The following is a 16,564-nucleotide window of genomic DNA, read 5'->3' on the forward strand; positions in this document are numbered from 1 at the left end:
CATTAGCCTAGCATTAGCACTAGCCTCGCTTTAGCCTCGCATTAGCCTCGCACTAGCCTCGCATTAGCCTAGCAATTAGCCCTCGCAGTAGTCAGGAGTTGTGCTGAGTGACCAGAGGCCCATTAGCTGAAAATGCTAACACCATTGCTATGAATCAAGCCTCAAAGTTGATCCTTGGAAGTGTTTACTGTTCATGTGATATATTATACATATGTTATAACGAGTGCTATACATGCTAACAACTGATTCTATTGTATTATCATTATTATTACTGTTGCTGCAACAATTTACCACCTCATTTTCTTATTTCCAACAAAACAGCAACGTAAAATGTAACAATGAAACAAGAAAAATTCCATTTGGATTCATCTACATTTATTGTACTTTCTGCAACATTTCCTCATTTATTTAAATGTCCTATTTATGCATTTATTTATGTTTTATAAATTGAATGCTCCTAATTTCACCTAATCAGGGATCTCACTCGCTCTTCAACTTTGATAGATTCCCGGGACGTTTTGTCAGAGACTTTATCGACCTGCCCAAACTAGGAGTGGGAACATGAAGAATTCCCTCTGGTGACGCTGATGTGTGAAATATAAAAGGTTCTTTCTTCACCTTCTGACCAGCAAAGATCACAAAGGTGCAGCTCCTCCACACTGCCCCCTGCTGGGCGTCAGTCACACATTAGCAACTGAGAAGAGAAAACGTTCTCGATCGCTTCCCGGACATGAATCCTTCCAAGCTATCGGAATCATGACGGAGCGCCACAGCTCCGGATGTGACCTGGGTCCTCGTCTGAACCTTCCTTTTATTGATCCGTCTAGCTCAGGCTGGGCCGCGTGTGGCCCCCGGGCCTTAGTTTGCCCATGCCTGGTCTAGCTCAACGTTAGCTCCCACCGCCCCTTTGCATGGTTCGGCGTGTCCTGGACCAAGCAGCCTGGATCTATCAGGCGATCCCTGAACATTCCCAGCTGCTTTGTTTGGAGTCCACCTTCCTGCCCGTGGGAGGAAGGCGGCTCCAGCCCACAACGCCAGCGGCCTTCGCCCAGCGCGGAACCAGGCGCCGCACCTTGAGTCGGCATACTTGAGGTTTCTGAGTGGCACAGCTTTGTTTAAGCTGTTTGTATTTGTAGTGGTCGGCTTCCCTGAGAAAATGGCAGTGCGGCGCTCCGAGGGCAGACTGTGTGACGGCACCACTCCGAGGACGTCTGTGGTCGCGGCCCACCTGGCCCTGAGCTCCAGATGAGATAAGTGGCGTTCTCCAGCGAGCACGCTCATCTAAATATAGAGCGCCGAGGTAGAAGGGACAAACACGTCGAGCTTGACATGAGTCAAACCTGTCTGAGCACAGCTCCAGTCCAGGGTAGAGAATAAAGCCCTGAAGGTTAGCATCTAGCATCTGAGCGTAGCGTCGTAATGTTGAAGTAGACGTGCGTGGAGAAGCATGGTTGAGTGACCCCCCCCCCCCCCCCAAAGTGTGAGAGGACGTCAAAGGATGAAACCTGAGAGGAAATCAAACAGCAAAGGTACATGAAGTCAGCGGTTAGCATGGAATTAGCAGCAGGGAGGGAGCGTTTCATGTGTCTCTTTAAGAGGAGCCAAACGTGTTTTGGTTGGACATTCCTCACATACCTCCTCCACCTTCTGCTGGGGGGACGGGCCTGGAGCTCCGAGGTTCCCTCACTCGTGTCCTTGTAGGTAATGAATCAATAAAAGCTTCATTACTCACTAATGTGTTTGTTCGCGAGGATATGGAGGAGGCCCGTATCTAGTGTTCCTGAAGCTCTGAGCTTTAGAAGTTCTGAGCTTCAGCTTGGTGTGACAGCTCCCTCTCACGGGTGGCTGAGGCGCCGCCGGTGGCAGACGCTGAACGTGAGGCTCGCCACACACTCAGCCACGGTAGCCTTCTCTGGAGGCTCCTGGTTCTCTGGAGGCTCCTGGTTCTCTGGAGGCTCCTGGTTCTCTGGAGGTTCCTGGTTCTCTGGAGGCTCCTGGTTCTCTGGAGGCTCCTGGTTCTCTGGAGGCTCCTGGTTCTCTGGAGGTTCCTGGTTCCTCGGCAGGGCCTCCTGATCCTAGATTTGTCCTGCTAAGATGTCAAAAGCGTTTCCTGCTGCATTTCCAGTCTGGATTCTAACGTCTCCAATCAGGACAGCACGTCGTGGTTGTGTTTGGCTACTCCGGGAAGGTTCCAGTGGTGATGTGCTCAGAGGTTATGGAGGCACCTGATGTGGTTATTTTCTCAGGTGGGACCCAGGACGCCTCCTCCACCTCCTTCCTCTTTTCCATCTCCACACTTGTTCCCGCTGTACTGCGTAGGAGTCCTCCTCCTGTTGTGTGCTAGCATGCTAGTGCTAATGAGGCCAGCTGTCCAAACGCTGAGCCAGTTGGCCCAAAGGGAGCGCCGCCTTGGTCAACGCGAGGTCTTTTGTCTCAACACCACAACCATTTGGCAGAGGAACACCGACCCCTTTCTTCATCCTCCACATTACAATTAAATCTGGTCTTCCTCCACGAGAACAAAACAGCCATTAAAGGTGGAATCTTACAGGAAATAGTTCCATTATAAGTTATTATGTGGTTCATGACCCGGTTGTCTGGTACTGGACGTTCCACACCATCTTAGTGGAGGCCAACACCTGTGGAGACCCGGCTCCTGGTCCCCTGGTTCCTGTTCTCCATCACCCATCCATCCATCATCCATCCATCATCCATCCTCCATCACCCATCCATCCATCATCCAGCCATCCTTTCTGAATTGAACTGGGATCTACCACTTTTCCTCACTTTCATGATGATGATGGTGGTGATGATATGATGGTGGTGATGATGATGGTGGTGATGGTGGTGATGATGATGTGATGATGATGGTGGTGATGATGATGGTGGTGATGATGATGATGGTGGTGATGATGATGGTGGTGATGATGATGGTGGTGATGATGATGGTGGTGATGATGATGGTGATGATGATGGTGGTGATGATGATGGTGGTGATGATGATGGTGATGATGGTGATGGTGGTGATGATGGTGATGGTGGTGATGATGATGATGATGATGATGGTGATGATGATGATGATGGTGGTGATGGTGATGATGGTGGTGATGGTGATGATGATGGTGGTGGTGATGATGGTGGTGATGATGGTGATGGTGATGATGATGATGATGGTGGTGATGGTGATGATGATGGGTGGTGATGGTGATGATGATGGTGGTGGTGATGATGGTGGTGATGGTGATGATGATGGGGTGATGGTGATGATTGGTGATGGTGATGATGGTGGTGATGATGGTGATGATGATGATGATGGTGGTGATGGTGATGATGATGGTGGTGATGGTGATGATGATGGTGGTGATGGTGATGGTGATGGTGAGGTGGTGATGGTGATGATGGTGATGGTGATGATGATGATGATGATGATGATGGTGGTGATGGTGATGGTGATGATGATGATGGTGATGATGATGGTGGTGATGGTGATGGTGGTGATGGTGATGAGGGTGATGGTGATGATGGTGGTGATGAATGGTGATGATGATGATGATGGTGGTGATGGTGATGATGATGGTGGTGAGGTGATGGTGATGATGATGGTGGTGATTGATGGTGGTGGTGATGATGGTGGTGGTGATGATGGTGATGGTGGTGATGGTGATGATGGTGATGATGGTGGTGATGATGGGGATGGTGGTGATGGTGATGATGGTGATGATGGTGGTGATGTTGGTGAGATGGTGATGGTGATCGATGATGTGATGATGATGGTGTGGTGATGTGATGGTGATGGGTGAGGGTGATGATGGTGGTGATGATGGTGATGGTGGTGATGATTGGTGGTGGTGGTGATGATGATGATGATGATGGTGTGGGGGGGGGGTGATGGGGGGGATCCACAGTGGACGCAGTCATGCCCCCCCCCCCCCCCCCACCGTTCTGGTCCAGATGTAGCAACTTTCAATGGCTTCTAAAATGTGTGAATCCAGATCTAATGCAGCTGAAATTTGAAACCTGATTTGAGTGGATGGTGAATCATGGAAGCTCTTCTTCTTCTGTGGCAGTGACTAACTACAGTAATGTGGTGGACGGAGGCTCCGACTCGGACGACGAGGACAAGCTGCACATCGTGGAGGAGGACGGCGTCCTGGCCGACGGAGCAGAGTGTGACAACATGCTGCCTGAGGAGGAGCACCGTGGGGGGCCCTGCTGGGGCGGCGGTAAGATCACCACCTTCACACGATGGTCTCCATGTGTAGGGACAGGAACCAGCGGGGGCAACAAGAACCGTCATGGTCGCTCAGATCTTTGTCTCCAGGCAGCATCTCCATTTCCTGTCGCCCACCTTTAGCATCACTGCCGAGGCCACGTCTGCCGTGCTCGTGCACAGGAAGGCTGAGCGTGCACGTTCAGCACCTTTGTCTCATTGTGAAGGCTGAAGGAAGCAGTTCTACAGCCCGAACTAAGAGAGGAAGCAACACGTTAAACAAAGACAAAGCCTACAAGACGCAGACTCGCTAGCACCAAAACAGCCCCAGGAGTGCTGTGGTGGCACCGCCGGGCATTAGAGGGGCGACCCTGACCTCTCTTCTACCCCAGGAAACACAGGAAATGCTGACATCACATCCTCTGCCTTCTCCAGACCAATCTGGAGTCTTTTAGCCTTCCTGACTTCATATGAATGCTATGAGCAGACACAAGCCCCAGGTTACGCTCATCGCACCATTTGACCTCTCCATCCAACGGTCGGGGCATTTTAGGGCTGGGGGAGGAAATCAGGAGAAGAGTGGAGCCGGGGGAGCGAGAGGCCCCGGCGGCCACAGTTCCTGCAGGGTGGTGCACAGCTCGGCTGCCGTTTTCAGGCCAAGTGACGTGTGAGAGGTGGAGAGAACGTCCAGTGACGGATGGTTTGAGAGCAGGGAGGAACCTTCCACATTCCTGCGCAGTGATCTGACCTCAGTTTGGGCTCGGAACGTGATATCGGAGGAGGTCAGGGAGTTAGCTGCAGTCCACCCACTTCTCCTGGAAAAAAGGATTCATTTCTGACAAAGAGCCTCATTAATATTGGATTTTGAACAGAAGGTGTGAAGTTTTGTGGCACACGCTGAGGCGGGAATCGGGGGATTGCGCAATCGACCAGTTAAAGCGGAAAACCCAAATCGATGCTTTGAGCTCCGATACTGACAGAGTTAGCAGCTTCGCTCCAGCTAAGCTAATGTGTTGCTCTGTGAGCTGGTGATAGCGAACGCATGGAGCCACGTTTGATCGGACCTGACTCCTTTTATGTTCGTGATCCTTTAGAGTGGATCAGACCTGGTTTGACTGCTTTTATCGTTAGCTTGAGAGCTAACGATACCCAGCGAGGTGTGTTCCTCTGCTGCAGCATTCACGGTGCTTGGCGTGGTTGTTTGGACCTCTGGTGGTGGGTGTCCTGACCCTGAGCTGTAAATAATGAGCTCAGCAGGGGGGCCGACTGGACAGCTCAGGACACACGAGTGGACCAATGACCATCAATGGAGGGAGAGCACAAATGGTGCAGCTCAGCGATATTCAGTGGACACGAGGACATTTACTGTCCCTTTGGTTAAGGATGATAAGATAACCAGTCCCAACCCGCCCAACCTGTCCAACCAGTAGTCAAGGCCCTTCCAGCAGCACAGATTTGGGTTCTCTAGTGAGCAGCAGGTCATCGTGGCGCCAGGACAGAACGTGCACGGAGCAAAATCATGGAAGTACAAAGCCCGGTTAAATGGATCACAAGAGACACAGATCTGGGAAATGCTAAATCAAACAGCTACTGTAGCTCAATAGCCAGTCAGGACAGCACGCTATACCGTCCTCCCGTGTTAATTAGACAGGAGGTCATTTAACCTCACCCCTCACCCCCTCACCTCCCCTCACCCCTCACCCCCTCACCCCCACCCCAACCCCCCCCTAACCCATCAGCACAAACGTGTGATTTACATGTCAGGAGACCTGAGAACGGCCAAACCAGGAACCCTCCCGGCTTCTCTGGACACAGGACACCTCCCTCCCTAACCCTCTCCCCCTCGCCCGCCCTCGCACCCTGTTCCCCTCTCCTCCCTCCCTCACCCTCTCCTCTCCTCCCCCACCCCCTCTCTCCTCCCTCACCCCCTCTCTCCCCTCCCTCACCCTCTCTCTCCCTCCCTCACCCCCTCTTTCACCCCCTCCCACCCTCTCCCTCTCTCACCCTCTCCCCCCCACCCTCCCCCTCTCTCTCCCTCACCCTCTCTCTCCCTCCCCCTCTCTCCCTCCTCACCCTCTCTCACCCCCTCCCACCCTCTCTCTCCCTCCCTCACCCTCTCTCCTCTCTCTCCTCCCTCACCCTCTCTCCTCCCTCCCTCACCCTCTCTCCTCTCTCTCCTCCCTCACCCTCTCTCCTCCCTCACCCCCTCTCTCCCTCCCTCACCCCCATCTCTCCCCTCCTCACCTCTCACCCTCTCTCCTCCCTCACCCTCTCTCCCTCCCTCACCCCCCTCACCCTCTCTCCTCCTCACCCTCTTCCTCCTCCTCACCCTCTCTCTCCTCCCTACCCCCTCTTTCACCCCCTCCCACCCTCTCCCTCTCTCACCCTCTCCCCCCCTCCCTCCCCCCCCCCCCCTCTCTCCCTCCTCACCCTCTCTCCCCCCCTCCCCCCCCTCTCTCTCCCTCCCTCACCCTCCCTCACCCTCTCTCCTCTCTCTCCTCCCTCCCCCTCTCTCTCCCTCCCCTCACCCCCTCTTTCACCCCCTCCCACCCTCTCCCCCCCACCCTCCCCCCCCCCCCTCCCCCTCTCATAAACACAACACATTCCTCACCCTCCCACTCGAACCATCACCTCACCTTAAGCCAAATAGTCGTTTAATGCTGTTAATTCCAGCCAAACAATCGTGGCTTTGCTCGTTAGGGTTAGAATACACACACGTGCACGCACGCATGCACACACAGTCACACACACACTGGCTCGTCGCAGCGGTCCCCAGCCAGGGCCTGACTCCACACACACCTCAGGATTTAGTTGCTGGGGGGTGTTTGGATGCTGCATCTGAGCAGAAACAAGAGGAAACGTGCAGCTCAGCACTTTCTCACATGCAAACTGTCCACTAGCAACAACAGCACATCCGAAGAACCCAGATGACCAACGGACTTCTTCCCTCCTGTCTAATTAACACGGGAGGACGGTAGCGTGCTGTCCTGACTGGCTATTGAGCTACAGTAGCTGTTTGATTTAGCATTTCCCAGATCTGCTGCATCGTGTGTTTAGCTTAGCTGGTGCACCCACTCACAAGGACCCGATTTAAAGACTAGCAGGAGTTTAACCCTCTGCTTTGTGGTGTAATAATTGCGTAATGACAAGTGTTAACCGCTTTGAACTGAACCCCATGCAGCTGTTCCAGGGGCTGGTGTGCCACCCTGGCACATGTGTTAACGTGCACGTCTCGTGCCGGCTCAGGAGCGTTCGCTTGTTGTCAGGTAGCTTCTGGTTCTCTGGGATGAAACGGTGTCAGTGATATCTGGGGTGAGCTGATCAACTCCCTGGGAGTTTCTGATGAGAAGTCATCAGTTCAACAGTCTCAGCACCTGCTGCCATCGTCTCTCCAAGGCTGGTCCCACTGCTGGGGGGGGGGGGGGGGTCCACTCCTAAAAGTCTTCAATAACCATAGCAACAAAGACTACTGCATTGTTTCCTAGCATGTCTGAGGCGCCCAGAGGAAGTGTTGCTGTTACTGTGATGTTGAGTCATGAGCGTCTCCATCTCTGAGGAGATCCCAGCTGCTCTCATCAGTCAGCGCTCACGTGCACGTCTAAACTCTCCCAGCAGGACCAGCGCGGCGGTTGCTTTGATTGGGGGCTTGGTTAGTGCTTTCTTCCAAGATGCTTCATCCTTCAGAGACAAATCAAGTTGAAGCTTGGACAGGAGAATTTGACTGTGGACGAAGGTCATCCAGCCTGTGAGCGCACCTTCTGGCCCATGTGGTCCCCGGGAACATCTCTTCTGGATCATTTTATCCTGCTTTAACCTTATTGAATTACGTTTAAAACTTATCTGAAGTTGAAAAACGTTATGGTTTCTCCCTATTTGTGGCTTATCTGTGACCCTGGCCTTCATCAGAACCTGGTCCTGCTCTGGTTCTGGGATTCTGGACCGGAACGACCCACAATAAAGTTCAATGAAATTAAACTGCTTATTAAATATCAAACCTCTCTGCTGCGGCGTGATTTCCACCGGGGCATAGCCACTAGGGAATAATCGGGAAGCTCTGGGAAACAGGGAAGGATGCTGTTGTGCTTCCTAAACTCACACAGTTGCTCCATAATTAGCGCCTCCCTCATCATCCTCACCTCAGAGGCCCTGATGCTCATTTTGTAGCCGATGGCTCCTAATGCTAACGAGCTTGCTGATCCCCTTGTGAGGAGGATCCCCTTGTGAGGAGGATCCCCTTGTGAGGAGGATCCCCTTGTGAGGATCACCAGAGGATCCGATCATGCACAAGGCCAGTGTGACATCAGTAGGACGCTCTTCATCATCCCCTTTGTCTTCGCAGTGAAGGACGACGGCCTGTCCGATGGTGAAGATGACGTCAGCACCGATGCTCTTGTGGAGGAGATGCTCCAGCAAGGCGACACCGCCGTCATTTACCCAGAAGCCCCCGAGGACGAGCCTCAACGCTTGGGCACCCCAGACACCAGCGGTCACGACGAGAACGGTACGTAGGTCCCAGTTTGTGTGCACCCATACACTCAGGACCCCCCAAAGACTGTAAACACGCGTTCTCAGTGGTGTTCATGCAAATGTTCCGATCATCTCGAGACTTTGAGGGCAGGAACAGGAAGCTGCTGCTGTTGGTGACCAGCAGACGTGAAAGAGCCCCAGGGGACGGCCCCCCCGACCGCCCCCCCGCCTCACTCAGGTGTTAACACCACCCCATTAACACTCGGGGACATTCTTCCACCCGTCCTTATGGCCCACGGTGCCTGACTTTCACCTGTTAACCAGAGAGAGGAAAAAGGAGCGGAGGGGGGAGGAAGTGAGACGGCAACACCTGAGTAAACCTGTCACGTGTGTGTGAGCCGTGACTCACAGCTACCTGCTTGTAATGTGTGTGTTCCCATCCCGGGGCTCTCACCTGTCCCGCCGGGGCGCTTAATACATCACCTGTTAACACAGTAATGATCTACCTGTGTGGGAGCCGGCCCACTGAGACCCTGTGTGTGCCAGCCGGGCCGCTGTTGATTCACTCTGCTCGCACGTGGGCGTTTCTCAGCGCACAATAGGTGATCACATGGTGGATTCACCGAAACGAAACCTGCTGCGGGGAAAGTGCTGCCTGACTCCCTACTCAGCCTAAGGGAGCGCTGCTGCTACCTGTTGGGGGGGGTTCTGTTCCAGTGGTACCGAGCTCCACTCCTGTAACTGCTCCCCTGTGCTTGTGTCCAGCAGGAACGCCGGATTCCTTCTCCCAGCTGCTGACGTGTCCGTACTGCGCCCGTGGGTACAAACGCTACAGCTCTCTGAAGGAGCACATCAAGTACCGACACGAGAAGACGGACCAGAGCTTCAGCTGCCCCGACTGCGACTACAGCTTTGCCTACCGGGCCCAGCTGGAGCGTCACATGGCGGTCCACAAGAGCGGGCGAGACCAGGTACGAATCTGCCGAGCTCTCTGCTCCCACACGACTCAACTCAGTGCAGTCAAATACGAGCGAGAGCTTCGATGTTGGAGAACTGAGATGTTTGGGACGGATCGTTCGCTCAGGGTTTATTCCCGACTTGGGTTCGCCGCCCGTCTGGAACCTCAGACGTAAACAGCTGTGACCCGGTTTAATCCTCGCCTGGTTCCTCGAGCAACCCTCATGCGGACGTCAGAAATAAGCCCGACCTTTAGACCTGATTGATTAACGACATTGGGGAAGGAATGTGAAGGCGACGGAAGGTCATGATCTGGTTGCGTCTCCTCTCTCCGACAGAGACACGTGGCGCCGTCTGGAGGCAATCGCAAATTCAAATGCACTGAATGTGGCAAAGCCTTTAAATACAAGCATCATCTGAAGGAGCACCTGCGCATCCATAGCGGTGAGTGCACGAGCACGCCGGGGGGGCCTGGACACCTTCCCTACGATCACACATGTCCGCTTGGACCCGTATTGATGTTTCGTTTAGGTTTAGATGTCCGTCATTGTGTTTGGCTCCACTGTGCGCTTTCCTTAATGTGCTGTAATTGTGTTTCTTCTGGCATCATGGGACAGTAATTAGAGGGGCCAGTTCCCAGTGGTGCCATTACATCAGCATTTAAGTATCATTGAAACGCATTAGAGCTTTTTCCTAGCCTAGCTTAATCATTTAGCTGCATTCTGTCGCTAATGGAAACACGTCTCCTTGTCTGTGGTCTCGTCCAGGAGAGAAACCGTACGAGTGCTCCAACTGCAAGAAGCGCTTCTCCCACTCAGGCTCCTACAGCTCTCACATTAGCAGCAAGAAGTGCATCAGCGTCATCTCGGCGAGCGGCAGGACGCGCCTGGGCAACGGCAAGAGCCCGACGCAGGGTCCATCTCCGCTGCTGTCCACATCACCTTCGGTTCTTCGGACCCAGATTAGAGAGAAGTTGGAGCACAGCAAACCCTTGCAGGAGCAACTGCCCCTGAACCAGATTAAGACTGAGCCACTGGAGCACGAGTACAAGCCCGCCGTGATGGCTCCGCCCACTGTCACTGCCGTGAGCGCTGGGCTCTTTAACGGCGGCGCCGCAGCGCCGCTGCAGGGCACCGTGCAGGCTGTGGTGCTGCCTACGGTTGGACTGGTGTCGCCCATCAGCATCAACCTGGCGGACCTGCAGAACGCCCTCAAGGTGGCCGTGGATGGTAACGTCATTCGCCAGGTGCTAGAGGGCAGCGCCAAGGGTCCGGGGCAGCTCAGCGCTGGGTTCGCCACCGGAATGCTGCATGCGCCACATCAGCAGCTCATCTCAGCCATCAGCCTGCCGATAGTGGGCCAGGATGGGAATGCTAAACTCATTATTAACTGTAGCCTGGACCCCACTCAGGGCCAGCTCACAGCCCAGAACCTGAAGAAGGAGCCAGAGCCAGAATCTCTAAAAGCCACAGACACGTTCAAATCCCAGAAACTGCCAGAAGACCTGACAGTCCGAGGTTCCAGGCCCAGCCAGGTTGCAGAGAAAGAAGAGAAGACCACTAAAACCTGTATCCTGTGTGACAACTGTCCGGGGGGGCTGGAAGCACTCCATGCCCTCAAACACTGCAAAGCGGATGGGCTCAGGTTTAATGGAGCAGCTCTAGAAAGGTCCGAGTCTGCTGTGGCGGCCCTGCTGTCAGAGGGGGGGTTCTGCCCCCAGCCCAAAAACATTCTGTCCCTCCTCAAGGCCTACTCGGCCTTAAACGCAGACCCTAGCAAGGAAGACCTGGCCAAGATCTCCGACTCGGTCAGCCTGCCAGTCCACGTGGTTAAGAGATGGTTCGACAAAATGCAGGAGGGTCAGATGTCGCTCGGGGCTCCAACCCCCCCCTCAGAAGAAGAGGACTTGTGTGAGGCCAACAGTGTTGTGTCTCTGGTTGCAGGTCACAACGTGGCCCACAGGAGCCCCTCAGCCACTCAGGACAGCCCCACAGAAGCCACTCCGGCCGAGGTCCATGGCACTCACAGCCCGCCGGGCCCTCCGTCACCACTAAACTTAACATCCGGTAGTCCTGCTCCACCCCCCCCTCACACGTCCCAGAGCACCGACAGCCCACTGGACCTGTCACTGCCAAAGCAAGCTCGCGAGGATGTCAAGAACATGGCGGCGCAGGTTTGCCCCGCCCCCTGCTCTCGATCCACCAATGACGAGCCCCTGAACTTAACTTGCACAAAGAAAGAGGTATTTCCACTCTCCGCTCCGGGCGCCGGCCCACTTGCACTGTACGCCAGCCAGCCCAGCGCCAAGGCCCTGGATATGGTGACCACGATGGAATGCCTGAGGGCGCTAGCTAGCAGCAACAAGCAGACCATCCTGATCCCCCAGCTAACCTACACCTACACCACTACAGCCAGCAGTCCTGCAGGAACCCAGACCCAGGAGACCCTCCACCTCAACGGGCTGAAGGTGGGCAAACCTCTTTGGAATCATAGAAGGTGTCCACAGAGACGGCGAAGCTTAATCCTTAGTCGATGACGAACCCTGAGCACGCCATCAGTGGTCCCAAACATTTGCTAAATGTGGGTCTGCTTCATTTTAGGATGCACATTCATTTTCTATTACCGATTAAGGACTTAATGAAACCCTGAAATATTGTTGCGTAACACCAGGGTTTTTTGTCAGAAGCAATAAGATCCTCGATCCCAGATCGTTAGTTATTGCTCAAAAGACCTGGACGTGATAGACAGACTGGAAGCATCCACGTGGAATCAATAAGTCACATATAGAAACGTCAGAAAGGAGCGCTGTGTAAGAATGATGGCCTTTAATAGTTCTGGTTGTGCGGACGTGTAATGGGAGCGTGGTGATGGATGGAGACGTGTTGGCGGGACGAGGCTTCACTCTCCTCACGCCGCCCATCGATCCCTGTGAAGCTGTTTAAAGGCCGTATCGACTTATTGCTGTTGGGTTAAACTTCCCTGTTGAGTGGACCAGACCCGTGTAAGAGGAGAAGCTTAAGAGATACGCTCGTGTTTTGGACCACACAGAACATTAAGACTTCTTCAACGTTCCCTTAACCCCCCATGTGTCTGTGACCCTGTTGCTCAGGAGGAAAGACTGGACTCGGAGGGCTTGTCCACCATGGAGGAGCAGAACGACTCGGACTCGGGCTCTCAGAGAAAGAAGATGAAGAAGACGGACAGCGGCCTGTACGCCTGCGACCTGTGTGACAAGATCTTCCAGAAGAGCAGCTCGCTGCTGCGCCACAAGTACGAGCACACAGGTGAGACCTCCATCTGTGAGCGGGAAAAGGCGGAAATACGGAGTTCCGACTAAAGGAGCTGAATGAATGTGTTGGAAAGGCTCCTGTTAGAGGGTTGGAGGAGCAGAGAGCTGATTTCAAAGATCGCAGCTCTGCTGGGAGGGTCAACATGACTCACATGGTTGAGGGAAAGGGGAATTCTGAGCAGCAGGGTGGAGGCGTCCGTCCATCCCAGCAGGAATGACTCAGGCAGCCAGAGGTCTCTGCTGCTGCTTCATACCTGCTGACCACGGTGGTGCGATGAGCTCATGCTCGTGGAGAGCAGCTCCACCCCGACGCTGAGAAGACCGTGTGCTTCTGAGCTGCCCGAATCGCTGAGGAGGGACTGGCTACTAACCCTAACCCTGGCTACTAACCCTGGCTACTAACCCTAACCCTGGCTACTAACCCTCACCCTAACCCTGGCTACTAACCCTAACCCTGGCTACTAACCCTCACCCTGGCTACTAACCCTAACCCTGGCTACTAACCCTAACCCTGGCTACTAACCCTCACCCTAACCCTGGCTACTAACCCTAACCCTGGCTACTAACCCTCACCATGCCTACTAACCCTAACCCTGCCTACTAACCCTAACCCTGGCTACTAACCCTAACCCTAACCCTGGCTACTAACCCTAACCCTGGCTACTAACCCTAACCCTAACCCTGGCTACTAACCCTAACCCTAACCCTGGCTACTAACCCTAACCCTGGCTACTAACCCTAACCCTAACCCTGGCTACTAACGACCTTTAAAGATCCCCATTAATCAGTGGAAAATCTAGACGAGAAGCACAACATGAGACCACTGTGGTGACGCCCCCGTGCACTCTTGCACAGCCCCCGTGCACTCGTGCACAGCCCCCGTGCACTCTTGCACAGCCCCCGTGCACTCTTGCACAGCCCCCGTGCACTCGTGCACAGCCCCCCCACCCTGTCGGTGTCAGAAGGTTCAGTCGCTCATTGAAGTTGTTGACTTTCATTTGTGAATAACTGAACGATGACGAGCGATTGATCAGGTCTCCACAAACACCTTTAATGCTGCTAACTGAGTTGGGAATCCAGAGTTGGGAATCCAGAGTTTGGAATCCAGAGTTGGGAATCCAGAGTTTGGAATCCAGAGTTGGGAATCCAGAGTTTGGAATCCAGAGTTGGGAATCCAGAGTTGGGAATCCAGAGTTTGGAATCCAGAGTTTGGAATCCAGAGTTGGGAATCCAGAGTTTGGAATCCAGAGTTGGGAATCCAGAGTTTGGAATCCGGAGGGTCTGGAAGCGGAGGGTCTGGAAGCGGAGGGTCTGGAAGCGGAGGGTCTGGAATCCGGAGGGTCTGGAAGCGGAGGGTGGGCGTGCGCTGGTGCGCCGGCCGGCTCCTCTGGTGCTAACAGATGTTTCTGCTCTCCGCAGGAAAACGACCACACGAGTGCAACATCTGCAGCAAGGCCTTCAAACACAAGCACCACCTGATCGAACACATGCGCCTCCACTCGGGGGAGAAGCCGTACCAGTGCGACAAGTGCGGAAAACGCTTCTCCCACTCGGGATCCTACTCCCAGCACATGAACCACCGCTACTCCTACTGCAAGAAGGAGACTCCAGGTCCAGCAGGAGGCCCGGAGAGCCCCGAAGAGGCCGACCCAGAGGCGCTGCAGAGGCAGCACCCCACCTCCCCCCCGCTGGACTCGGATGAGCGGGGCAGCAGCACCAGGGAGGAGGAGGAGAGTGAGGAGGAGGAGGAGGAGGAGGAGGAGGAGGAAGGAGCAGTGGACATGGATGATATCCAGGTGGTGCAGATCGGTGATGAAGGAGGGGACGAGGAAGAGGAGGGAATGATGGTTGAGGGAGTGGAGGAGGTGAGACAAGAGGAAGAGGAGGCTGACACACGGCAGGAGGAGGTGCTGAGGAGCTCTCAGGAACAGGAGGAGGCTTCGGATACTACAGGAGAGGTGACCCAGGAGGAGGGTTAAACAACTCAGGAGGAGTCAGAGACTAAAAGAGGAGGAACCCAATCAGACTCCAGGAGCACCAGCGCAGCGGGACGTTCTCCTCCACCTCCCTGGAGACACCAGCTGTGCCTGGAAACCCCAGTTTCCCCAGGGAGGAATCTCCCGTTTGTAAAGATCCAGATGAAGGAAAATGCATCCCGCAGCCTGTGGAGGCTGGAGCCGACACACTTTAGATAACGTTTTATTACTAAAACAACTAGGGTCATTACTTTCTATCAGTGTTACTAATTTTATCGCTCATATTTTAACCTTTAAATGCTGTACAGTTGGGAGAGATTTCTATACCTTTTTATTGCCAATGAACAAAAAGTCAGTATTTTATTAAGTTGGAAGAGGAATCTGTGCACTACAAGAGGCTCGGTTTACCGCTCGATGAAGCCGAGCTGCAACCCGTCAGTATTACCGCACTAGCCGCACCTGCCGTCGCGCTAGCACCTGCTAGCGTAGCCCGTGCTAGCGTAGCCCGTTTTAGCGTTCTTTTGATTGGATCGGGAGCTTTATGAACACAACAGATGGGGAGGACGGATCCTTTCATTCAATTTGGTTGTCACAGTTACTTTAGTCTGTATTTTATAGAAGGACTCTTTTTTTTGGGGGGGGGCAGCTTTTTTCTTTCTGAAAGTCATATGAGAGATTTGCTACATATCGAATTATCAGGACAATTCAGGAGCAGAGCCGGATACGCAACTTTAACGCTGCTCGTCCATTTTCTTAGAGTTTTATGTGAACAATTCTTATTTCCACTCTGTCTAAATGCAAAGAAAGAATAAATCTGGCAGCACCGCTCGTCCCAGCATCATATAGAACCCCCCCCCCCCCCCCCCCCCCTTTAAAATTCCTGATCAAAATCCGCCCACTTCTGTTGCCTGAGGATCTTTCATGCTCTGCACATTGTGTTGAAGCTATGCTACACTATGCTATGCTACGCTACGTATAGTATCACGTTTCTCATCATGAGGTGGCACCAGTCAGCGGGGGCGCAGCGACGTGCCCCCCCCCCCCCCCCCCCCCCCCGAGCCATATGCAAAGACTACAGCAGAGAACATGCATATCAGAAGTGCCATTGAATTTTGCTGCTGACGTCCAGCAGCTGTGATCAGGTTTGTCCCAGATCCCGGAGCGACCCCGGAGCGACCCCGGAGCGACCCCGGAGCGACCCGGAGCGACCACGGAGCGACCCCGGAGCGACCCCGGAGCGACTCCGGAGCGACCCGGAGCGACTCCGGAGCGACCGCGGAGCGACCACGGAGCGACCCGGAGCAACCCGGAGCGACGGCGTGATGGCGCCGCTCCCTCTCGGGCCGACGGTCCAGTGTTATTTCTGCCTTTTGGAAGCTTCGTGCACGTGTTCAAACGCCGGCAGACGTGAATCCCAGGAGTTTGAATTCTTACCCGTCAGTATTAATTTCTGTGTCCTTGTATTGTTGAACCTTCTGAATGTTTCCATCAATGGCAGTGTTACCCCCCCCCCCGGATCCGCTTAGACATAGAGAACTTTTATATTTATGTGTCTTATTTTTTTTATGTTTCTTTTATGGTTATTTATTACAGTGTAGTGTACAATACCGTAGTTTGTATTAATACGATAATATATTTTAGTAAGGGGGAGGAGCCAAAGCTAGC

At 53.8% G+C, this 16,564-nt stretch overlaps 1 protein-coding gene across 2 annotated transcripts; it reads left to right on the forward strand.

Annotated features, from left to right (window-relative positions):
* Positions 1–3,987: 3,987 nt before the first annotated feature.
* On the forward strand, positions 3,988–16,269 carry zeb1b (zinc finger E-box binding homeobox 1b). Of its 2 annotated transcripts, none has more exons than XM_029842835.1 (7): positions 3,988–4,223; positions 8,550–8,711; positions 9,443–9,648; positions 9,973–10,078; positions 10,402–12,101; positions 12,744–12,918; positions 14,343–16,269. In XM_029842835.1, the coding sequence occupies exons 1-7, from the start codon at positions 4,031–4,033 to the stop codon at positions 14,900–14,902; spliced, it is 3,102 nt and encodes a 1,033-aa protein (XP_029698695.1). In that variant the 5' UTR covers positions 3,988–4,030; the 3' UTR covers positions 14,903–16,269. The 2 variants fall into 2 exon arrangements, with proteins under 2 accessions (XP_029698695.1, XP_029698696.1); XM_029842836.1 differs by having other exon boundaries at positions 3,989–4,223; positions 9,446–9,648.
* The last annotated feature ends 295 nt before the right edge of the window (positions 16,270–16,564 follow it).

The sequence above is a fragment of the Takifugu rubripes genome, chromosome 10 (genome assembly GCF_901000725.2).
Source record: "Takifugu rubripes chromosome 10, fTakRub1.2, whole genome shotgun sequence".
NCBI classification, from domain to species: Eukaryota; Metazoa; Chordata; class Actinopteri; order Tetraodontiformes; family Tetraodontidae; genus Takifugu; species Takifugu rubripes.